Below are 26,897 nucleotides of genomic sequence, written 5' to 3'. Positions count from 1 at the left end.
TGAAATTAATGATTGTTTTTCTATTATTTTATTATTTGTAGAAAATTGTCTATAATAATATCTATACATAATTTTTCAGTATGGCTCAGAACCGGTTCTAATCCACCGGATTAGAATCGGATTCGAATAAGTACGAGAAAAATGTTAAAAATATAATAATAATTCCTTCTTTAGCTTTTAATTCTATCAGACGTCATTAATTTTATTGAGTACTGACAAAAAGGAGAGAGAGTGAGAGTAAAAAAGTGATAAAAAGGATAATTTACTTAATATTAAGAAAATGTTCATATCATTTAGAATGATAATGTCCAGAAGTGTCGCAGCAATATAAAGGGTAAGAATGGCGCGGGCTAAAAAAACTGGTTTTAATCTTATAATTGTAAATTCTATATCCGCGGAAAGTTGTTTATTATACGATGCGAGAAATAGCTATTAATGTCTGAGGGCCATGCTTAATAAATGTGATTTTAAACGGTTAGGTTAGACCAAGAAGAGTATAATAGAGGATAGGGGGGGAGGCTTCACTTGCAAATCCACCGATTATACCAAAAAATAAGTGAATATATATAATAAACATAAACTCATATATCCATAAAAAGCTCCGCAATAACAATATTGACACAACCCAATCTTTCCCGATTTTGTATAATTTTTGATGGAACACGACTCCAGTGACGTCATATTTTTCTTTCCCGGAAAAGGGAAGGGGGGAAGAAAAAAAGAGATGGGAGAAAAGGGGGTTTTCCCCATCTCTTTTGAAGAGATTTTCTTCCCCCCTTCCCTTTTTCGGGAAAGAAAAATAAGACGTCACTGGAGTCGTGTTCCATCAAAAATTATACAAAATCGGGAAAGATTGGGTTGTGTCACAATATTCCACCAATTTTTAAAAATCTAAAATAATATTAAATTTTAATACAGGAATAGTAACATTTAATAAACAATTAATTTTGGCAATTAACATTTTTTCAGCATAAAAATCGGTTGAATAGACAAACTAACATGCCCTAATTATGTAGTAGCTGCGCTATTAATAAAAATGACGGTTGAATGTACATTCGAGACGAACTAACATGCCCTAATTTTGTAGTAGCTGCGCTATTAATAAAAATGACGGTTGAATGTACATTCGAGACGAACTAACATGCCCTAATTATGCAATAGTTGCGATACTAATAATATTAATATTCATGTCAGCTCTATTGATATTCTTTCACATAATATTCACAAAAAAAAACTGTATGTAAACGGGTGTTTATCAAATACAGCTAAAATACATGTAATTAAGATTTGTTTTGAGGAGCACAAAATTGAAGAAAGTCCTCCAAAGCTCCTACTAAATAAATTAAAAATGTTTTGCACATAGACGTCCAAATGTTGTGGGTAAAGTGGGGTTTATCTACCCTCAAACTTTGAAATCTCTTATTTTACCCCCCGTCAAAAAAAATTAAAATACATTTTTTAACTCCCCTCAACCCTTTGAAACCACTCATTTTAACCCCCTCAAAACAAAAAGCTTGGACGTACCTTTTTAAGGGCAAATTCTCTTGGGAGGGTGGTGGTAACCTCCCCAAAAATAGTTAAAACCTTCTCGGGACCTATGAGAAGCTACCATGTTTAGGAGAACCCAATCGGTTCAGCGGTTAGCGAAATCCTTCAGTACAAACAAACAGACAAACGGACAGACAGACACTGTTCTACTTTGTATTATAGATGTATAATAATGTATGCAGAAGTGTTTGAACACTCTTTTCATATAAATAATTAATAATATTACTTGTCAATTCTTTATCAATAAAAAATATAATTATACTTTATTGGTATCTTAATATAACACTATTTATATACTACTAGCGGCTTCGTCCCTTGCCTCTAGGAGCTTTGCACCAAGAGGAAATTTTTAAAAAATATATATAAAACCACCTAATTCAAAATAACTGCCTAAAAATTGAGAGGGATTTTTGTTTTTTTGAAGGTTTTAGAAAAAAAAGCCTAAACCAACCACAGGACCAGTAGATATATTCCCTGAAGAGTAGAATCCAATCGGTTCAGTGGTTACCGAGATCTTTAAGGACAGACGGACAGACAGAAAGACGTTCGGACAGACAGACGGACGGACGGTCAGACAAACGAACGGACAGATGGATGGACAGATGGATGGACAGACGGATGGACAGACATCATTCTACTTATTATTATAAATACAGCAAGGCTATTTTCATGTCTTTCTGTCTGTGTGTTTGAAAAGTTTTTGCCCAAAAATGTCTCTGCATTTCTTCAGTATTTTTTTAAGATCGTAGCTATTATTTTATCAGAATCTGTCAGGTTGAATGGCTGTTCAGTAAACACCGTTAGGATAATTACTACGCCCCTAGAGGCCTCTATGGAAAATTGAGGAGGGGAGAGTTGAATTCGTTAAATCATTTTATTTATATTTTACATAAAAGAAAAAGTAAAAAAAAATTAGGGGGAGTGTGATTTTTTTCAAGGGGTGATTTCGCTTGTGAAGGTGGTGGTACCCTCCCCTAAAAATGTTGTAAACCTTCCCAGGACCTATGAGAAGCTACCCTGTAAAGAAGAACCATATCGGTTCCGTGGTTAATAAACACAGATAGACAGAGATCCTTTTACTTTATTATAGGGATTACATGCAAATAAACGCCTTTTTATAAAAAATGTGCAACATTTTCCTAAATAAAAGTAAATCAGTTTAATTTTAAGTTTTCATAACCAACATAATATTTAGAGTCCAACCATAATTTAAAAATAATATTAAGTTTCAAACAGAATTTAGTTTTGCTTTGTTTTGTTTACAGCTTATCTTTATTTTGCCCTGGCCATGTTGTTTTATAATTTTATATAAATTTCAGGTACAAAATGGACAATACAGGAAAGCAAAATTTCATCTCTGATTTTTATTAGCGACGCTACTCTATAATTCACACTGTATGTCCGTACGTCAGTCAGTCAAAGAGTCTTATGACATATGTTTATCGAGATATGACATAAGAATTATTTTCTCTTTCTTTTCTTTTTTATGACAACTGAGCTAGATCTTTAAATCATTTTAGTGGTGAGCCAGATCGGGGTGAGCCAAATTTCCACCAATGAGAGCACAGCATTTTATTAAATGCCGCGCTGTGATTGGCTGAAATTCGGCTCGCCCCGATCTGGCTCACCACTAAAATGATTTAAAGATCCAGCTCTGAACTTTTGCTATATAACTAGCTTTGTCCGTTTGTCCATTTCATGTTTTTTTATAGTTTGTGTATAGAATAGTATTTTAGCCATTGTTTTATCCATGCATCCTCGAAGCTCCTTGAAAAGTTTACTGTTCAAGTGGCGCATGGTAAAATCAACAAAATAAATTGTAAATTTGTTATATTGTCAAATATCTAACAAATACAAGTTATAGATAGATACATTTATTAATACAGTATGATCAACAAAATAATTGTAAATTTGTTATATTTCCAAATATACAACAAATACAAATTGTTGATTGACTATAGATAGATACATTTATTAATACAGTATGATCAATAAATTATTTGTAAAGAACGTGTCCTAACTTTTGTGATTTTGTTTTATTCCATTCCTGACGAATTTTGATTCACTGGGCTTTAACAAAATAGATTTTTCAATAATTACTCAACAGAATTCAAAAAGTAAGATGTGAAATTAAAGATCTTACTATTTTTGTTCATAATGGCAATTTTCTTCTTTTTTTGTTGCGTTTTAGTACCTTAAAACAAACTTAATTTTTAAAAAATTTAAATTACTTCAAAACTAAGAGTTCTCCAAAAAACGATTGCATATCTAAATTATATTGATCATTTTTTATCTATACTACTTACTAAAAGCACTGACTAGCTGTTCTTTTAAATAACAAAGCTAGGACACGTTCTTTATTATAGTGTATCTTAGTATCTTATTAAAATCTGCAAATTGTAAAGATTTTGATAACTACTGATTGGATTAAGTTCTGTTTCTTGAATCTTGACTTGGGTCCTGGGATGGTTATGGGCTATTTTATGAAATATTTAAGTCTAGAATATTTTTTGCACTTTCTAACCCTTTGAATACAGGTCCCCTAGTTGACTTAAATGCAGCCACTAGTAAGCAACAAAGAACTTAAATACAAACAAATCTTATCAAAATATGAAAAACCGAAAAATAAAATTTTTTCAAAAGCACCCTGTATAATAAACTCAGGTAGTAACGGAAGGTACAATAAGCAATTAATTCAATTTAAGAGTTTTTGCTGAAAAAACATTAACCCATTAGTGATGAACCGGCTTTTAACGCCCGGTTCCAGAAAATGCCAAAAAAAAAACGGTTCTCAGTTTTAGGATTGCATCATTCTCAGTATGAATCCCCCCTCTACTACCCTGGTTTTCATTTCCCCCTGGAGCAGGCAGTTTTGCTTACTTCCGTTTGCTGGTATAGCTCAACAAAATTTGAAAACCAAGAAAAACGAGGTGATTTTAAAATACCCCTCCTAACTTTTTTGTTTATGAAGTAAAGTTAGTGATTTTTTTCGTGAAATTTAAAGTTTATTGGCAACTACATTCATTTGTGAATTCGTTTTATTCAAATTATTATTTTTTATATGATTTTTTTATCATTTTTTTTACGTTCTATATAGCTCCGTCTTGTATGTTAGTTGTAGCTCTATCAATTACATGAGGTTATGTAGTTTTCAATTACGGATCGTATCGTAGTTTTAAAAAGTGTTCATCTCACTTTGGGCGTTCAAAAATTACATTTTTAACTTTTTGTGCCAAAAAACTGGGTATTTAGGTCGAAAACGGGCTTTAATGCCGGGGGAAAGCACCAAAAAACGCCAAAAACGGTTATCAATGCCGAACGGTTTCTTTACTTGCGCCGAACTGGGTTTTCCTGCAACTTTCCTGTGCATGCCACTAGAGCAAAACAAAAAAATTGGAATTCCGTTTTTACCATAATAAAGCTTCCCTGAGATTTTCAGCTCGATCGGTCCATAAAAGTGGCGCTCGGCACTAATGGGTTAAATCCAGATTTATCCAGAAAATATTAAAGAAATTTTAAAGGGTGTGTTAATAAAATTTAGAAAACTATAAAATAAGAAAAAAGTTCCAAGAAAAAAAGCATTCATTTGAAAATTAGATTACCAGCACATCAGATTGACGTAACCATTGTGTAATTAATTACTAGAAAAATTTCCCTGGAACCCATTCAACCCATAGTCCCATAACCCTAAATTTTAATGGTTCTTAGAGTGTTTATAAAACAAACATCACAATAAAGTTATTATCTATGAAATGATAGTTCTGGAGAAATTTTTTTTTTAAACCAGCCACATCATAACAAATTAAGTTTATTGATACTCGTCTGCTATATATTTAAAACTAAAAAGCGAGTTAGCAGCATTTGATGCACTAGTACCCAAAGTCAGTCAGAACCTACTAAATTCTTGCACATTCCCTTTAAGCCAGTACCCAAAGTCTGAGACTCCTTAAAATTGAATATTCGATCCATTGTCCACTCCCTTACTTCCTGTATAAACTTGGACCAATCCAAGTTAAACTTCTGATGTTACAAACTTATTTTTAAAAGCGAAGCTTTTCTATAATTAGGGTCGGTCCGTACGTCCGTCCGTCCGAGATAGATAGCTTTTATTCGTTAATTTAGGCATGTTAGAATTGTCCTATCGATTTCAAACTTTTCATGATGATTTCTGTAGTAGTTGGGTACTATTTAGAAATCGTAGCAACTCTATAATCATTACCAGAATGTCCGTACGTCCATTTTAAATATATTGATTTTTTTACTTTTTTAACAACAAATCTTTATGTGATCTAATCATCCGTTTGATATGATTTTTGGTATACTGATTCCTGGGACAACAAAGTACAATATTTTAAGCGAAGTAACTCTATAATTAAGTCCTAAAAATGTAAGTATGTCCATAAACATTATCCTGTATCAAGCAGTTTTTCAACATATTTACTTACAATTTTGCTTCGAATCTTATACATTTATATTCCGATTATTCAGTTCTGACACTATACATGTGTTAATGTCTGTTTGTCCCACCATTTCAGTGCTTCGCTTTTATGGATGTTGTCATCCTTGTTAACAAATATCTTCTCACAAACTATAAACTATCTATATATCTATTATATCAAATTTTTTTTGTCAAAATAGCTGAATGTACGATTTGATATTAATTACGAGAATTGTTTCTATGGTTCCAATCATATATAATTTTCTTACAGGTTGTTTGTATGTCTACCTCTATGTTTGTACCTAAGGATCTCGCTAACCGCGCTTCTCCTTAATAGTGAAGCTAATATAGTTCATGGAAAAAGTTATAACACCCCCCCCCCATACCCTCCAACTAATTTTTTAATTTTTTCTTTCTTTTAACACTGACATGTAAATTTGAGGGTTGACCTCCTTCCTCCCTATCCTCAAGCGCTCATAGAGTCTCTAGGGGCGTAGCCATTTATACAAATGATAAGTATCTGCTCTAATTATGATTTATATTTTTTGTTTCAGATGGAGACGTGAACGAGTTCTCACAGAATCATATAAAACTGGATCCTCCAAATACAAAGGATATTTATCCGGTTAGTTTCATTTCTCAATATGCCTTCCAAACCAGTCCTAGGACAAACACAGGAGTCCCAAATGTCGGAGTGGAGACTTAACCTTACCTAACCTATTTCAGACCATCTTATAGTTTTTAAATACCTAACCCTTGTGGGGTTCTTATTTGTACATTCATATCTTAACCTAACCTAACCTGTAATGAAATACTTAATCAAATCAATATTTTAACACTCCTGCGTTTGTCCTGGAACCCTCCAAACCAATTTATATCCGCTGGATACAAACCGGTTCTGAGCATCATTTATATTTTCACATTTTGAACAATTTGCCACGGATTATAAAATTAAATTAATCCTATAATTTCTCCCTTCTCTATCCGCGGAAAGCTGTCTATAATACGATGAGTTAAATAAATTCGTTAAAAATTCTTTTCTTGTAGCGCTACTTATTTACAAGTCTTATTTGTTGGTTTGATAGTCAGTAATGCATTTATGATTTTTATTGAATAATTTTGTCCAATTAACCTAATATGTGTATTACCCACGGGTCACAACACCCCTCCTCCCCCCCCCCCCAAACCCCATGAACGTTCTTGAATTTGGTGCTGAAAAAATTAACAACTAAAATTAATCAACTTATCCCCAAATCCCTAAAGTGTTGCATTACACAAATAGTATAAGGTATTACCAGGGAAATTAGGGACAATTAAAGTTAACAATAACTATAAATCTACATCCCTTTCCCCCCCCCCCCCCAACACACCAATAATAATATAATAAGGACAACAGATCTATAGTATAGATGTCTATACAGACAACTACCTCCCTCCCTTTTATCAGAGACCTCTTTCGTCTGCTTTTAAATTATTTTCTGCTTCTTGGCTGTGTTAATATACCATTGGTTGATTTTCAATGACCCAATAGAAAGGTTGCAAAAAGCGGTTGCGATAGGGAGATACAGTTATTTAACCCTTTCTCCCTCTAAAGTTTTACTCTAATAATAGGAACAACTTGGTTTCCTGCTTTTGAACTAACTTTCTTACCTTTATGTCCCCGTAATCTAGTACTATCAGGGCCATGTCATTATTTCTGCGTATTTCTGACTAGATTTTGTCAGGAAAAAGGGAAAGTGATTCCGAAAAACAATTCTAAGTGAAAATTTTCCCTCAGACCCCTTCCCTTTTTTCTCCTCTTCTTACCAACTTCCCTTTTTTCTCCCCTTCTTACCAACTTCCCTTTTAGTTACACCAAAAAAACAAGTTTTACTCCAACAAAATATTTGGATCTACTGCAGTTCACGGTAAAATATTGCTGGTAACGAATATTGCTAAAAATCCATGAATTTTAAAGGCTTCTAGCTGCCAAACGGCTGAACTTACAGATCATGCCCGCACACTGTTTTAAGCGGCATAAGAAGGCCTACAAATAATCTGGAATAGCCATAAATTAATAATGCATAATTATCTCGCAGTGCAGAGAAATGCGCGAAAAAGGCCTATTTTACGCGTTTTTTCTTCAGTGAAGACTTCCCTGTGCATCATTGGATCTTGGATATTCCAGATTATTTGTAGGCCTTCTTATACCGCTTAAAATGGTGTGAGGGTATGATCTGTACGTTCAGCCATTTGGCAGCTAGCAGCCTTTAAAATTTATAGATTGTTGGCAATATTCGTTACCAGCAATATTTTACCGTGAACTGCAGAAGATCCAAATATTTAATTTTCGGCAATTTCAAATGGAATAAATTGGATGAATAGCAGCCCCTGGATTTTGTTATATAAATATTGCAACAGTTTTAGTCTAAATCCCATTAATTTCAATTAGAACACTGACATACAACCCTCACCTTCCATGTTTTATAGTTTATAGGAGAAATTATCTTCTTGCTAGTAAGGATAAATAATTAGGAATGCCCTGCAGGGTTAAACATTTCGAAAAGGCCTTGACACAATTTTTAACCCTTTTTTTGCTAGGATGGAATTTTTCACAAATTCTGAAATGGATTTGGTATCAAAATTGGCAGATTCGGATGTATAAGAATCTAATTTCGCCGATTTTTACCTATTTAACTGATTTTAAATTTTGTATGTACAATAACTTAATAAGCTAAATAAGAAACCAAAAATAATCAGAGACGGGTTTTTGAGCACACCCATTCATTCCCCTTGCTCCCACCTCCCTTTTTCTTCTCTGCATTAACGCGGCATTCTTTTTATTGAAACTCACCCCCTTTTAAAAAGTCAATGAAAAGAATGACAGACACCCAAGTTATATAAAAATTGTATAAGTTATTTTGTTTAGAACACAAAGGAAATCCTGCAGCCTCCAGGTGACATGTCAACAGAGCTATACAGTAACAACTGGTACCTTCTGGAGCTAAGGGGGAATGTGTCACAGGTAGGATTTGTCCACTTGGATTAAGAATTTTTGCCTATGGTGCATTATTTTCCAAATGTACCACTTTTCTGCACTACCTCTCCGATTTTGTTAATACTCTATATTTTGGTCCTTTGGGTCATTCAAGGATGCTGGATGGCCAAAAAAAAGTTTCAGAGTCCCTGGATGTCTAGATATCTAGCTATCTATGAAGGTAGGTAACAAAAATGTAAAAAACACCCATTTTTTCACAATTTTAAAAATTAATTTTTTCATCCATCTTACATCCAATCTATACATTTTATACACCAAAATGATCAATTATTCATGTAAAAAGCGCACATAATGCTATTTTGGCCAAAACTCTAATTTTACAGGGGGTCCAACAAAAAGTGTATTTTGGATATCTAGCGTAATACCCAAAATACCTGTCTTAAATCCTGTGTTTTATCTGTGTGCATATGTGGTATATAACGGTTTGGACCACCCGGGACTATAAGGTTGTCAAATTTCACTTTGGGACACCCTGTATATGTGATTTTTGCGTCTGTAGAGCTAAAACTTGGTCCAAATTGGCTATTTTTTTCAAATTACTCTAATATGTGTCTTAGTATGTTTGGCCATAGTGTTTTCTGACCAGATCAATAATTTCATATTTTTTGGACACCCTGTATTTTCAAAAAAAGAGGAAAAATTTTTTTGTTTTTTAAAAAAATTTTACTCTGAAACTTTTTTTTGGCCATCCAGCATCCTTGAATGACCCAACGGACCAAAATATAGAGTATTAACAAAATCGGAGAGGTAGTGCAGAAAAGTGGTACATTTGGCAAATAATGCACCCTATGTAAATAATTCTCCCGTAATAAGTTGTAACTACTGTAGCTCAGGGGAAATGTTTACAAGCAGAATATGACCACTGTGATTAGGAATATTTGTATTGAGAAATAATTTGTACATTCTGGAGTTCAGGGGAAATGTGTCACAGGTAGGATTTGTCCACTTGCAATTTTTGTCTATGTAAATAATTCTGTAGTAATAAGTGGTAACTAACTGTAGGTCAGGGGAAATGTGTCACAAGTAGGATTTTTCCATTTTGATTATAAATATTTGTAATTAGAAAATAGGTGGTACTTCTTGAGGTAATGTGACTTCTTTTCATCTAATATGAATATAAACATTTTCTTTTACCTATATTTTGTACTAGAAGCCTTCAGGGGCAATTAAGGTTAGTGGGGGGGGGGGGGGGGGGGGTAACTCCCAATTTTTAAACTAAGTTTTAAAAAGAAAACGTAAAAAAAGATTTTGTTTTCCAAGTTTGATATCTCTTGGGAGGGTGGAGGTACCCTTCCCCAAAATAGTTATAAACCTTCCCTTACCAATATGAAGCTTCACTATAAAAGAAGCTTATATAGGCTCAGTGGTTTGTGAGATCTTTTGCTACAGACAAAAAAATCTTACTACTTTATATGATAGGATTGGTCTTTTTTTCAATTTTTTTATTTTTAGGTGTTTAATAGGTATTCAGATTTCCTAGTGTACCTGCGACTTAACATAGCCAGCCAAACAAGTACAGAATTTGATAAGGTTCGTTTATTTATCTATTTATGTTAGATGCTAGTAATGTTATATGTTTATCTGTCTGTCCATATACTACTCTTATTTGAGTAAAAGTTTGATAATTAATCTGTCTACCTAATTGTCTATCTATCTACTTGTATGTCTATGTATATTCATGTCAATCTATCTATCGCTATATCTATCTATATATTTATCTATGCGTTAATTAATGTAGGACACTATACCAACTGGAAAAAACCTAATGGATTTTTTGATTTAGGTGAAACTTAACAGATTGAGCTTTAGTCCATCTTTATTGGTTAATGTGACATTATTGGATCCAAATGCTAATGTTACAGTTCTAAGAGCTATAGCTGCTGAACATGAGGCTTTACTTCAGGAAAACACATTAAATTATTTTCTCGTTTTCATTTGAACCGATTAATATCCGGTAGATTAGAACCGGTTCTTATCCATACAAAAAAACTATGTCTAGCATCGTATTATAACCAGTTTTCTACAAATATAAAAATGAACAATCATAAGATTAAAACCAGTTTTTATTAGCTCGTGTTTTTGGCATCTCGTGGCTAAAAATCTGGTTTTAATCTTATAATTGTACATTTTATATCCACTAGTGGCTTCGCCCCTAGCCTCTAGGGGCTTCGCCCCATGAGGTAATGGAAAGTCAACCCTCCAGAATAATTTTATAGTTATATTTTCAAAAAAGTTATTCTTTGCCAAATTACTCTTTGGTAAAATTAGACCCAGGTTGTGCGCCGTATGCACAAAAATTTCAATTCGTAAAAATTAAACCCAGGTTGTTCACCGCATATCTCGTACAGGGTGAGCATAAGCGAGTATTCTGTATGCGGCGCAAGCTCTGATAGTCCCACTGATTGGACCACATATACACAAAAAATTGAAAACTCTCCTCTGTAAATTTTATTTAATACCTATAATTGCTACAACTTTTTAAAGATGTAAATTTTTAAAAGTTACAAAAAGCCCAAAAAAAATTTTTGGTGAAATTTTTTTTTTTTTTGGGGGGGGGGGTTCATGGGGGCTTCGCCCCATGGTGCAGTGGGGTTCCCCCAACCCAATTACTGGTTTTTGTTTACAAAAATAAAAAATTTGGAAATAGGGATTTTTTAATTTTTAGGGGGGTTGGGGTGTCCCACCCTCCTAGAAAATAGCCTAAAACCACCAGAGGACCAGTAGGTAAATTCCCAGAAGAGTAGAGCCCAATTTGTTCAGCAGTTACTGAGATTTTACAAAAAATGAAAAAAAAAAATTTTTTGGGGGGGGTGGTTTTTCAGTTTTTGGGGGGGTTGAGGGTGTCCCACCCCCCAGGAAAATAGCTTAAAACCATCACAGGACCAGTAGGTATAATCCCTGAAGAGTAGAGCCCAATCGGTTCAGCGGTTACTGAGATCTTAAGCTTCAGACGGACAGACAGACGGACAGACGGTCAGACGGACAGACGGTCAGACGGAAAGACATCAAGCTACTTTGTATTATAGATTGCTAGAAATAATTATTATTACATTTATCTATTTTACTTTATGGGTTGCTCTTTGCCTAGGGTACACAAATTAAATCCTATTTGTGATATATAGCACAAGTAAAAAAAATTAAGATAATTTAAATTTTGAAAAACCAATACTTACATATACCCTAATACACACCGCTTCATATTGTTTTTCTTTAGTTAGATAGACATAGATACAAGTTAGTTTAGATATTTAGATCTGTGGGAAAAGACCAATATTCTTAAAACTTAGGGCAGAATAAAAGTTTATCTAAATTTTGAGAAGAATTTTTTTTTTTTTTTTTTGTTGCTTAATTTGTCTTCTTACAGATGATTGTCAAAATATGAAATAGCGATAATGCACAATTTTGTAAGAACTGTATATTACTAAATATATAATCTTGAAACTTCTCTTCCCATTACACTTATATCAGGCCCATATATTATGCAACATACATGCTTTTTAGTTTTCCCATTATTTAGTGCAAGTTTGGATATCACCTTAATCTGCATGGAAAATAGATACATGCAAAACACACACACATAGTAATATATACAGAGTTTAGAGTGTCTTATTTTAACAAAATAAATAAGTACATTCAAAACAAACACATACTATTATCAGAGTGTCTCATTTGAAATTAATTTGTGCAAAAAATGATAAAAACAAGTTGCAATTACATTCATTTATTCAATAGTTTTTGACAGCACAGGTTTGATAATCTTCATTTGTTAGGTTTATTTGTCTAAGATTATGTCATAATTCTAAAGAAAATTAGAATAAGGAATCCTTTATACTTTCAATTGGTTCATAGGCTTTCTAATTCTTATTGGTTATTTTTCATGTATTATAATTTTCTTTAATGAAAGTTATAACTTGATACAACCTAAAACACACAAACTCATGTTTACATAATGCTTGCAACTATACAGATAGTTAAGCTTGTAAACTATGGGATGAAAATTGATTATACTGTTTAAAGCCTGAATATGGTTCCTAACAGGATGTCCAGAAAATGTTTAAAGTTAAATAAAAATGTAATTTAGAAGTTTTGTTTAAAATAAGTTTTATTTGATATTTGCAGTATTGATAAGATATACTAAATTTTAAAATGTTTCGAAATAATAGCAATAATTTTTGAATAATGCTTAACAAAATTGACAAATGTATATTTTAAAACTGTGTGTTATATTTAACCAATTTTTTTTTAAAAGATAACTTAAATGCCTATGATTTATAATGCATAGATGCAAGTCTAAGATAGCGATTGTTTTAAAATCATTTATTTTATTTTTAAACCTATTTAATACAAATGGTACATTTTTATGTATACCCTTCAAAGTGTATAATAGTATTGGATCTAAGTTGCAGGATGATGCAAAGAATATAGGCGATATTAAGTAATAAGATGCAAACAGGATAGGATTAACCTAGTCCTACAGGCCTGCTATCTTTCCAGGTTTATCATTGATAGGTCAATTTATGAATATATTACAATTATTTCAAGAAGTATATTTTGAATGCAAGCTTAGAAATATTTATTACCCTACTAAATAGTTATTCAGACAGGTATTCAGATATATATTAAGCACTCATACCTATTGGAGAACAAAAGGTAAAGATTACTAAATTTTAAAAAATTCATTTTTCAAACTACATATTTATCTTTAAAAAGAAGAATTTCAAACAAATCAATTGTTTATTCAAAATTTCCATATGGTATCTAAACTTTCATTTATTGAAAAGTGAAATTTGGTTGAATGAAAACACTTTTGAAATGAAAGAATAAATTAAAAGCATTGGCCTAAATACAAATTACAAATATTCAACCTTGGAAGAACTGATCTGAAACAATGTTGTGTGCTATGTGTGGTTGGCCCAAATTTCCAAATTTGTGGCTTTTCAAACCACTGTTCCATGCCGGAGTGTTCTCCTGCATTATTTATTTATACCAGAACAGAGATATAGAAAAGATTATAGACTTTGTATTAGATTTCTCAGAAAAAAAGGAAAAAATAATTATAAAAGCATTACATTTTTTTAATGTTTAACAGCTACCTTTTCTTAAGTAATTTATATAGAAACCTCACTGGAAGCTACAAACTGATGATTGTTTGTTGGGTATCTTGATAAAAAGAAATGGATGCAATTTCTAAACCCTGATTTTTACAAAATATACCTTATAGAACAAAATCAGTTATATGTTCCCCTCTGGTGTTAGAGAAAAAGATATGTGTGTGTTTTTGCATTGCTACTTGATGACTATCTCTGTAACTTTTCTCCAATGAAAACTTTGTAGCATAGATGTAGATGCCAAACCTTATAAATTGATAGAAAACTATGAATGTGATCAATCTGGGGTAAATCTATTATGAACAAAGATTAGATAAGGTGGAACAGAACAGGATGGATGAAAGGTTATGCAATATGCAATCTAAACTGCAAATTATACACAGGGTGTTCTTGTTAAAGTTGATTGGAACATAAAATGCAAAAACTAAAGATAAATCCTATACATAGGTAATATATTAACATTACATTTAAAATTTGAATTAGAGTATAATAAATCTATACTAAATCTAAATCAATGCAAGAAATGCAAAATAATTTTCTTTTCACAATAGAACTTTTAAAAATGATTTCTATTTTTTAAATAAGAGATAGACAATCATTTCCAATAGAAGTGAATATTATTTATACCTATTATACTACTTTTTTTAATAATGTAACTTAAATGTTAGTATGTAAAAAAAAGACACTGATTAAAGAAATCTTTTAAAACTCATTTTAATCTTTTCATTTAAATTAAATATACACCCTGTTTATATGAATACAAAATTAGCATGAAGGGCGGATGAAGGTCAATTGACCTTGAATTACAACTCTTCTTTTCATCTTGCCCACCTAGTCTCTGTACATTAGACTGGCTCAAAACTGTTTAGTTGAGTTGGGCTTGGCAAACATTTCAAGTATTTATATTTTACAGGTTTTTTATGCATTATTTTGTAAACAGCATATAGTTTTTACTTCTGCAGCTATTCAAAATTTTATTCTGTCTAATTTGTTAAGGTTTTGCACACCTCATATCTTAAGTATTAGCATAAATATAGCACCTACCAACTAACCTAAGTGAAAATGCAGGAATTGTTTTTGGATATACAAAAATGACTAGATACCTATTAATATTTTTGTGAACAAAAACTTTTTAAATCAGAAACATGCTACTATATGTATAGTGTAGAATAAGCTAAATTTGCTTGAAATTGCACAACCTTACTCCTACAATGCAATGCAATTAGATAACAAGAACATTATTTTCCATTAGTACTGGGATATATTTGCTAAGGAAATGAAAATTGATCAGTTTAGGGATTAGTATAGTTAATCAATATTTCAATCCATAAAAATCCTAGGCTTTAATGAAAGAATATGAAAAAAGTTAAGATTTAAAAACACATGCATTTCTCAATAAATTTCAATTTCTATATAATTAGATTGTTTCTTGGTATTGAAATAATGTCCTTTTTTTAAATTTGAGAAAAATATTTAAGCAATAAGGCATTTCATACAAAGTGTAAATGTATTTTGTCAAACTAACAAAAAATGTAGTATACAATAAGAACCAAGTTTAATACCAAGAAAAAGTAGGTAACACAATTTATATATTTCTCATTTTGACTTTTAGTGTGACATATATAGTTTTCTAAATAGTTAAAAATGTAACTTTTAATGGGAATTTTAAATAAAACTAGGATGACAACATCCTTAAAAAGCTCAAACAGTATAACAAACATTCATGATTGTCATAACTGAAATTAGAATATATGATAATACCTTATTGTGCCTAAAAAAATAAAATACAAATGACCAATGATAGGCCAGTGTACATTGTAATTGACCATTTGTAAATGTATATTGACCTATCATTCGTTATTTGTATTGTATGACATCATTTTTTTTAAGCTGCTTCGTGAAAGACTTTTAAAAAATGCTTGTTTTGAGTTCTACACATACAATTTGATAATTTAGAAATGGAAACAATTGGAAACTCTAGTTAAGGGATCAATAGAGTAAATTAGATTGTTTCTTAAAAGCGTGTGTGAACATTTGCTTTTCTGTAAATCAGCTGTTTTGAACGGCCCTAATATATCTGGGTAAGAAAGCTGAAATTGTGAAAGGGTAATAAAAAGGATTTTACAGTCGGGATTTATCCTACACTTGACATATAGCTTTTGGGGCTGGTTTCATTAATATTTTTAGCCATAATCACAACTTGTTTTCTCTTTTAGATGGTCATTTTATTTACTGTGACTATTTAATAGATGATTGGCTGAGGAAAAGAGTTTTTATGTATATATTACCGCGTGTGTATGTGTGTTTTTAAGTGTTATATGTATGTCTGTGTAATTTTCGAATCAGCGTTTTACTAAAATTTTGTACCAAAAATATATTTCATGTTATTTTGGTGGGTGGTGAGGTTTGTTGATTTTGGGGTGGAGGAGATTTTAAGGTTTGTCACAGATCAAATTTTGGGCGAAGAAAATGTTTGAAAAATAGATCTATAGTATAGATGTATAACCAGACAACTACCTGAATTGGATCCCCTTGTTAAGGACCTTTATCGTCTGCTAGTAAATTGTTTTCTGCACTTTTGTCGCGACTTGGCTGTGTTAATATTCTCAACGCTATTGGTTGATTTTCGAAGACCCAATTTAAAGTCGGTACAGGGTCCTAAGTACAGTTATTTAACCCCCTCCCCCTTTTTTGTTTTACTTTAATATTTAAAATTAAGTGGAAAATATTCCAATAGAAAGAAATTGTAAAAAAGAATTATCCCTTTTTCGATATTTTTATCTATTTTTTGTGCTTTACAGCTGAGCTTGTAAAAAAAAGAATTACCAGCGATTATAAACAGGAACATATATTCAGAAAATTAAAGTCCCCAAAGTTTTATAATAACGTTTTCTTATTAGTTGGCAACAACTTTAGAGACTTTGAACAGACTTTGATTGGTTGCTTTATTAAGTTGTGTGTCAAAACGTTTCCACGTTACTAATTGTAATCTACAGAAGTGGTAAATTTGTGTATTAACATAAGTGAAGAACATCAATTTATCGGAAATTGCCTTATACCATTAGATCCCTTAGCAGAACCTCATTAAATTTAGGCAGATTTTTAAAAATATTATTTTATTGAGAATTTAATTCTCTATTCGTAAGTAAAATAAAATTACTTTCAATGCACTTTCTTAATTATAGTAATAAAAAAGACAGGAGGAAAGAACAGTTTTGTCATTAAGCAGCGCAGCTAGGAAACTTTTTGAAAAAAGATATTTTTTAACCCTTCATTAACTTTAAAAATATTATTCTTAATTACAAATACTCTATTATTATCAACATGCACAGTAGGTTCTATAGCAGGTGGCCCGTTAAATTCAGCTATTCATTTTAAATAACAGCCGAAAAAATACATTTATTTTCAGATAGACCGACGTACCAAGAAAGTTACATAGTTATATGTTCATCTTTGTTCAGTGAAATCAACAGATTTATAGTATAGATGTCTATACAGACAACTACCTCCCTTCATTTTTCAAAGACCTCTTTCGTCTGCTTCTAAATTATTTTCTACTACTTGGCTGTGTTAATATAAGCGACACTATTGGTTAATTTTCAATGACCCAATAGAAAGGTTGCACAAGGTGGTTGTAGTGGGGAGATACAGTTATTTAACCCTTTCTCCCTCTAGTGTTTTACTCTAATTTGAAATTATTGCAAAAGAAATTAAGCCGTATTGTTAAGAGCATGACTGACAAACTGATGAACTAAGTGAGTTGTATACTAGATTAATCACTCTAAATTCAAGCGTATACCATTAATCACTTATAAACATGCAAAAATTAAAGTAATTTATAGAGGAGCTACGGCAAGAGAGCTGAATGAATCCTTTGAAAAAGATTTTTTTATAGAATTTTTTTTAGATAAAAATAAACTGTTACATATTTTTCATATTAGAGATTTCCTTAAAATTCCTCTTTATTTTGTTCATTTCTTTAAATTAATATTCTGCTTTTTAATTTTGATTTCAGAGCTTCTCTCTTATGGATATTGTCAACCTTGTTTCTGTATACATGTAAAGTACTTATGTCATTATACCGCCCCCCCTCCCCCTCCCCACTTTTTAGGAATCATTCATTTGTTTCTATGCATAAAAAACGATGAAACATTGTAATTTAACAAGAATAATTGCATTATATATAAACGAAGCTTTATAGTGTTGCAGCTACTCTATAATTGGGGTATTATAGTAAAACACTAGAGGGAGAAAAGATTAAATAACTGTATCTCCCCATCGCAACCGTCTTGTGCAACCTTTCTATTTGGTCATTGAAAATCAACCAATGGTGTCGCTTATATTAACACACCCAAGTAGCAGAAAATAGTTTAGAAGCAGACGAAAGAGGTATTTGAAAAATGGAGGGAGGTAGATGTAGTCTGTATATACATCTATACTATAAATCTATAATTGGGGTATGTCCAAATATCTTTTATCAGTTATAAATTAATTGACTATACTTTCTTTTATACATTTTACACATTCAGTTCCGCACTTTCAGACTAGTACATACGCACACACACACACACGCAGACACATTTTATTACAATGACAATTCTGACTTATATTTACAGAACATTTTATTTCACCTATAATAACTTTCTTATTTAAACGAAGCTTTACAAAGTGTCTTAAAATATCAGCCTTTTGACGTCATAAAAATGACTGATGACAGGAGAGGTGGGGAAAAAAACTCCTAAAAAAGAGATGGATAATCCCTAGCTCATGAATTGCAATATAAATTATGAATTGCTCCAAAAGTACAAAGTTTTGATTCACCGACCTTTAACAAAATAGATTTTTTTTAATAATTACTCAACAGAATTCAAAAAGTAATTTGTCAAATTAAAGATCTTACTATTTTTGTTCAAAATGGCAATTTTCTTCTTTTTTTGTTGCGTTTTAGTACCTTAAAACCAACTTAATTTATGTTTTGAACTTGCATTAATTCAAATTAAAAAATGAGAGGTCTACAAAAGACCGATTTCATATCTAAATTCTATGGATCACTTACTAAAAGCACCGACTAGCTATTTTTTTTTAAATCACAAAAATTAGGACGCTTTCTTTAGGAATTATTTTACCAAATAAAGTTATGACAAAAAAATGAATATTTTTACTGACATTGAGAAAACACCAAATTTTTGCAAATTGCATTATTTATTTGCATAGAAAAAGCACAAATCATATATATAATGTAAATTTTACACGTTTTTTGGCAGTTTCAAATGTGTCACATTTTTATTCCAACAAAGTCGCAATGCTTTGAAAAAAAATCGGGCAATGCCCCTTAAGGAGCGCATTTCGTATTTTCACAGTAGCTTTTCTCCTATTTCTAGCCCCTGCAGTGGGCTCTAACCCTGCGAGGCCAATTGCGAGGCAATCACCTAACCCAGTATAACCTTACGTAACCTAAAATAACCTAATAATCAAAAGCCCTTTTGAAAATACGAAGAATCGCCCCTTAAGGGCGTTGCCACGAAAATGACTGTACCCCAAATAATCTTTTCTACGAGTCATAAAAGTCTGTATAGTGTTGTTGTCAAACAGGAAACTGGATTATAATTTTTTAGAACATTCAATAATAAATTAATCTTCTCTTTATTGGCTTTCATTACGTAAAAAGTGTAGGGAAATTAAAACTAAAATTTGACAAAGACCAAATTGTGTCAAAAATGATGTTTCCTTTCCCCACTTTTCCTCTCACCTCCCTCATTTTTATGACGTCACATGGATCATTTTTGACACAATTTGGTCTTTGTCCTTAATCGTTCTTTCCTTCTATAATTTAAGAGGCAAACTTTTTTTTAAATCTTAATATCAAAGGTTTTGTTTAAATCAAAGTGACATGAATTACAAAAAATAAGTTTTGACAATTATGCTAAAGACATTTTTCGGCTCATTAAAGTCTATAGAATGTCATTAAATTTTGTGCATCCATTCAATAGCCATAGCCATATACGTCAGTGTGCGAGTTTTTTTTATAATTAATGTGTTTTTTTGGCTTCAGTTTTCTGGCGAACAATTTCAGTTGATATCAGTCACGGGTCATGACGAACTACTTCACCCGAAGAAATTTCAAGTACGTTCTTTCAAAACGTACTCGTCGCTGTTTATGACTAGTTATCGATTAATTTTAATTCGCCCCTTGAAGCCTCTAGGTAAACTAAATTCGGGTGGGGTGGGGGGAGTCGACCTCCAATTTTTTATTTAAGTTTTTAAAGGTACAGGCAAAAAAGAATGTTTTTGTTTGTTATTTTGTTTAGTGACGATTTATCTTGGGAGGATGGAGATACCCTCCACAAAAATAGTTCCAAACCTTCCCTGGACCTATTTGAAGCTTCACTGTAAAGGAGAACCATATCGATTCAGCGGTTAGCAAGATCCTTTGCTACAGACAAAAAAAGTTTACAACTTAATAAATTAGGATGTTTTAAAAGTTTTCGAAAATATTACAGTATTTTATTTTATTTTATTTTTTTCAACTAATATTGATTAATTTTTATGTTTTAGGTGTTTCCGAGTTCCTTAAGTGATAACTTTGTTCTGATAGTTATAATCGCGATAATTCTTCTGTTTCTGTGCATATTCATCTGTGTTTGTGTCATCATTACAATCAATACCAAGAGGCGAAAGGTAAGGATTTTATTTTAATAGCCAAGATGCTTTACATGTCATCATTTACCATCATAAGACGGAGTGGGGACAAAACCGCGACAAACAAAACCGCGACAGGGACAAAACCGCGACATAACAAAACCGCGACAGGGACAAAACCGCGACAGTGACAAAACCGCGACATTGCAAAAAATCTATAATAAAAAAATCTTAATGCTAGAAGGTCATGGCCGCAGAGCTCGGCCCCCTGGCCGGCCTGCCTAGCCGCGGGCGCTCGGCCCCCTTGCCTATAAACTAACCTAACCTAACCTATATGTTTGAATGTTTAATGTACATTAACTTATTTATAGTTTAGAATTTCGTGGATTTTACAAAAAGGGGTTGGTAGATATTTTTCAAATTTTTAATATTTTTTTTACAATAGTGAGGTTAGGTTATGGGCAAGGGGGCCGAGCGCCCGCGGCTAGGCAGGCCAGGGGGCCGAGCGCTGCGGCCATGTATTTCTACAAAAAAATCCTACATAGTTATATTTCTGTTATTTTTTAACTGTCGCGGTTTTGTCACTGTCGCGGTTTTGTCCCTGTCGCGGTTTTGTCCCTGTCGCGGTTTTGTTTGTCGCGGTTTTGTCCCCACTCCCATAAGACTTCAATCTTAAAATAGAATAGCATAAAACTATCCAGAGACCTATTTGAAGCTTCCCTTAAATAAAAAACTTTATCGGTTATCAATAACAGTTATCAAAATCCTAAGCTATAGACAAAAAAAAACCTTATTATTTTATACAATAGGATAATCAAAATTTTATGTAACTTCACATCGCTATAGACACCAATACAGACACACATACAGAAAACAACCCGCGATCGTGGCTCACCACGTAACGCATCCGCTCGTCGCCAGGGAGGTGGTAGGTTCAAATCTCGGGCCGACACCGCGTCATAACTAAAGACGTTAAAAATGGTTCCCTCTGCTGCTATGTCTAGTGCGCGACATAAATAGTAAGAGTAGGGGAAATGCGTGGGCCCATAAACAGGCTCAACTCACTACCATGCACAGTTAGGACTTCTCAGACAAAGGGTTGGTTGCCTGATGGATGTTACTTATCCTAATATTCTTGGGTGTTAGAGTATCGCATCCCATTACACGCGGATGATGCTCTGGATTCTCTAGATGATCACTTAAATCGAAAGAGAATCCCGCCCTTACGAGTGATGTAGGCAAAGCTTTATATAACATGCTTGCAGCAGAAATAAGGTCAATTAATTTGGAGGGGGAAAATAAAATAGTTTGATAAAAACATTCAAGCAATTCCTTACTCAATGATATAAGGGAAATGGCATCTGAAGGAAAAAAGAATTTCATGACTTTTATTTTAGAACTATAGAGATGCTTCGCTTATTTTAATAATATTATGGAAATGACATCTTATGGAATACAGAATTTCATGATTTTTATTTTATGTAGAACTTTAGAGATTCACTTGTTATATTATATTATCATCTTAAGAATCGCCAAAGAAATATAAGATATTAGATAAGGGATTGCTACTTTTCTAAAGAACGTGTCCTAACTTTTTCGTTACGAGCTCCCAAAGTTCAAAGTTTTAATTAAGCGGGGTTCAACAAAATAGATTTTTTCAATAATTACTCAACAGAATTAAAAAAGTAAGGTGTCAAATTAAAGATCTTACTATCTTTGTTCATAATGGCAATTTTCTTTTTTTTGTTGCGTTGAAGTACCTTCAAAAACCAACTTTTTTTTAAATAAAACTTGAAATACTTCAAATTTAAGAGTTCTACAAAAAAAAAAACGATTGCATATCTAAATTCTATGGATCATTTTACATCTAGTACATACTAAAAACACCGACTAGCTATTTTTTTTAATCACAAAAGTTAGGACACCTTCTTTACCTTATTGTTCAATATATCACTATTATACACAGTTTGAAATAGAGTTGGTTTCCAATTTTTTTTTTTATTGAAGTATCTCTTAAATTCCTTATCTATAATTGCAAAGTTTTATTTTTAAATTTTCAGACTTCCAACACGAAATTAGCTTGAAAATTATTTTTCCTTTGGAAGGGAGTTTTATTTTTAAAAGCGAAGCTTTTCTATAATTAAGGTCTGTCCGTTCGTCCGTGACGTACGCTTTTTTCGTTAATTTAGGCATGTTAGAATTGTTCTGTCGATTTCAAACTTTGCATGGGGATTCCTGTAGTAGTTGAGTACGATTTAGAAAGCGTAGCAACTCTATAATCATTACCAGAATGTCCGTACGTCCATTTTAAACATGTTGATTTTTCTACTTTTTTAACAACAAATTTTTGTGTGATCTAATTATCCGATTGATCTGATTTTTGGTATATTGATTCCTGGGACAACAAGGTATAATGTTATAAGCGAAGCATCTCTATAATCAAGTCCTAAAAACTTCAGTATGTCCTTAAACAGTATTTTGTATTTAATAAGTTTTTTAACAAATTTTGCTTGGACTATTTTTTATTCTGATTATTCAGTTCTGACACTAACAAGTGTTAATGTCCTACCGTTTCAGTGCTTCTCTTTTATGGATGTTGTCGTCCCTGTTACTTTTTATTTTTAAATACCCTATTATGTAGGGTTGGGCCGGATATCCGGCTCTATAATTTTTTATACTTTACACCAAAAATCTCTGCTTTTTAAAATTTTAAATGGCTAAAATTTCCTTATTATTAAAGCTAGAAGAACATTTTTTCTGAACAAGTTTAACTTTATGTAAATTTATATAAGATTTCTGAAGAAATTTTTTTTTGCTACTTTAGTATCTGGTAATTTGGGCGGTTATCCGGCCGGATATCCGGTAATTTGGCCGGATAACCGGATATTTACCGGATATCTGGCGTTAGCCGGATATCCGGCCTGTTACCGGATATCCGGCGTTTGAAATCAGCCAGATATCCGGTATCCGGTATCCGGCCATAAAAGTATCCGGCCCAACCCTACTATTATGAAGGTAATGAGATTTGTTATGGTTAAGTTTCATGTTTAAGAATCATATCTACCCCCCTTTCATGTTTAGTATTTATTACACAAGTTTCTTCTTTCTATCTATACTTTATCTAACTACTAGCGGCTTCGCCCCTAGCCTCAAGGGGCCCTGCCCCATGAGGTAATGGAAAAAAAAGGTACCTACCTTTTATTTTTGGGGTGGTTGGGGGTGTCCCACGCCCCAAGAAAATAGCCTAAAACCACCACAGGACCAGTAGGTACATTCCCTGAAGAGTAGAATCCGATCGGTTAAACAGACAGATAGACAGATAGATATTTTTCTACTTTGCATTATAAATACATATATCTACACATAATATAATATGTCCTAATTATCTATCTATCTTTCTTTCTATCTATCTACTACAGTTTTCTCTATTTAAGAATCCACATTCCTATATATCTCTCCTTCAATATTTCTAGCCATATATATGGCTATCCAGCCATCTTATTATGCATTAATCGATCCTTTCCACCTCTCTTTCAATCTAAAATTTATTATCATATTTATCTATCTACATACCTACTTATATACTTATACGCATATTATGAATCTACCTACATTGAATCTGAAATATAAAATGATTTTTCTCTCTATTTGTGTTACATATTTGTAGTGCAATACATGGGTATATAAAACTATTGCAATACAATGCTTTACTTTTAACATATACAGTACAGTCTCCAAGGTGTCATGCGTCATTTTAAGAATTAAGAAATATAGAAATCCAAACCTAACTTTTATTTTTCTATAAAATAAAAATATTTTTAACCCGACCATAGTCATTGCTACAATTAAATGTTATAAACTTTAACTTCTATTTAAGTTATTTTTACTGTTTTAGATTTTTTCATTTTAATAGTTATTTCTCGCATCGTATTATAAACGGCTTTCCGCGGATATAAAATTTACAATTATGAGATTAAAACTAGTTTTTTTTTAGCCCAGAGGTGCCGAAGGCACCGGCTAAAAAAATGGTTTTAATCTTATGATTGTACATTTTTATATTCGTAGAAAGCTGGTTATAATACGATGCTAGACATAGTTTTCTCGTATGGATGAGAACCGGTTCCTATCCACCGGATTCGAATGAATACGAGAAAATCATTTAAAATTAGAATAAATACTTAAAAATTATTGAGATTAAGATGACATCTTCATTTCATGCTCACCCTGTATTTCTAATTTTCCTAAAGTATTTGAACTTGTATACAAAATAAATCAAGGTCTATTTCACTTCATGTTTCATAAAATAAAATGATTAGGTAGGAGAATTATTTAACAAGAAATTCATAGATTTATTAATAAAATAATTTATTGTCCCATGTTCTAACTAGGGCTGGGCCGGATAACCGGATATTGACAAAAAGAAATTTCCTTATAAAAATCGGCTGCTGTTTAGCTGCCGACTGCTAGCTGTGGCGGCTGGCAGTTGCCAAGTACAGCTGCCGCCGCCAAAAAATCATGTACTGGGATTTCTAATATAAAATTTTCAAAAAAAATATACATTTTCTGAAGAAAAAAAATTTATGCTACCTTCAAAATAAGAAACTAAAAGCCATTTAAAATCTAAATAAAATGGCTGTAGTTCTAACCCCTTAGTCCCAAATCTATTTAATAAAAAGTCAACAGTGAAAAACTACTAACAATCGAATAAGATAAATAGTAAAACTGCCAAACTAGCTGCACTGCTATGAAAATAATTATTAATCCGAGTTACAATTATATATTTGCGCTATGTAAACTCAGAACTAAAGATATGGCGATGACTTAAAAAATCTGCATGTTACGTCATAAAAACGTAGGATTATCCATCTCTTTTTTATGGGTTTTCTTTGCCACTCCTCCTCTCCTCATCCCCCATTTTTATGACATCATTGAGGGACTTTCTTCGTCTTCGATAGAAGATGATTAAAGTCCCTCCACAGATTAAGACATCATATGATAGAATAGCCAATGAGAGCCAGTATACACTGTAATTGACCAATAGTAAAATTTATCTGGCCTCTCATTGGTTAATCTATCCTATGACGTCACAATCTGTGGAGGGACTTTAATCATCTTCGCCACCAGATTTTTTTTTCATGTGACCATTTTCTTGATTTTAATTTTGTGATAATCTCTCCCTTTTCCTGATAAAGAATGAGCTAGCTTAGCTTTCTAATTTAGATGAAAACAAGTGAATTAATATTAATAGGGAGAATGGATAATATATATTTTTAAGGGCGGATTTGCATTAATTTTACCCCACATTGAAATAACCAAACCTTTAAAAAAAACTATACTTTATATTGTGGATATAGTTGCTATGTTTAATTACCAAGAAAATTTAATAACTCAGCTAGTTTTTAAAAAGTAAACTGTTTTTTTCATCTCTTTTTATAAACCTACTTTTATACCTTTTAACTACTTTCTGTACGTCTTTTTCAATTTATAAATGACGGATTATGAATTATAGATAAGCTACGCTTCTTGATTATTTTTTGCAAGGAATGCGAAAAATTTAAGGTCAAAAAACATTTTCTCTTATTTTCTACAAATAATATACTATCATATAATGTAAAACAGTAAGGTTGTTTTTGTAGATAGCATAATCTAGCTTTAAAACTACTAAATTCATAGAGTCCTTAGATTGTTTTAGGCTATTTTACTATCCCTTCCAATACAGATACCCCTAGATGCTATGGACGTTTTTGAAAAAAAAATTTTAAGCATTTAAGTATCAAATACTAATCATAGGTTTTATAATTTTTTGCTTTTTTGTAAATAATACTTTTGGCAGGTATTATCTTTAAAAAGTGCTATATATTTATTATTTACGAAAAAATAGAATTTGAACTTCGCTACTTGTCAGCTTTTACTAACAAATTGTTTCAGAAAAAAAATCACGAAACCTATACGTGTTTTTCAGCTGTCGTTGGGGGGCAACACATCGTAAAATTGACGACCTCTCCATTTGCCCCCCAAATATTATTTTAGATTTTTTTCGCTTGTTGGCTATACCTTTTCTTGTCTACTTGAATCCCTAGTTGATCTTGTTATAAAGTATATTTCTTACAGTTTGTCTTCAAAATAC

General features: G+C 32.1%; 1 protein-coding gene across 1 annotated transcript in view; it reads left to right on the top strand.

The window, feature by feature from the left end:
• LOC145333375 (uncharacterized) overlaps nucleotides 1-26,897 on the top strand; it is an 83,320-nt gene that overhangs the window by 23,590 nt on the left and 32,833 nt on the right. The window contains exons 3-8 of the mRNA XM_080178493.1: nucleotides 6,541-6,611; nucleotides 8,895-8,990; nucleotides 10,476-10,553; nucleotides 10,807-10,926; nucleotides 20,184-20,255; nucleotides 20,687-20,809. Coding sequence (XP_080034619.1) covers nucleotides 6,541-6,611; nucleotides 8,895-8,990; nucleotides 10,476-10,553; nucleotides 10,807-10,926; nucleotides 20,184-20,255; nucleotides 20,687-20,809 — 560 coding nt within the window. The remainder of the gene's footprint in view (nucleotides 1-6,540; nucleotides 6,612-8,894; nucleotides 8,991-10,475; nucleotides 10,554-10,806; nucleotides 10,927-20,183; nucleotides 20,256-20,686; nucleotides 20,810-26,897) is intronic.

Source organism: Acartia tonsa, chromosome 12 (assembly GCF_053477335.1).
Source record: "Acartia tonsa isolate MP-2025a chromosome 12, ASM5347733v1, whole genome shotgun sequence".
NCBI lineage: Eukaryota > Metazoa > Arthropoda > Copepoda > Calanoida > Acartiidae > Acartia > Acartia tonsa.
This window is presented reverse-complemented; position numbering and strand designations above follow the sequence as displayed.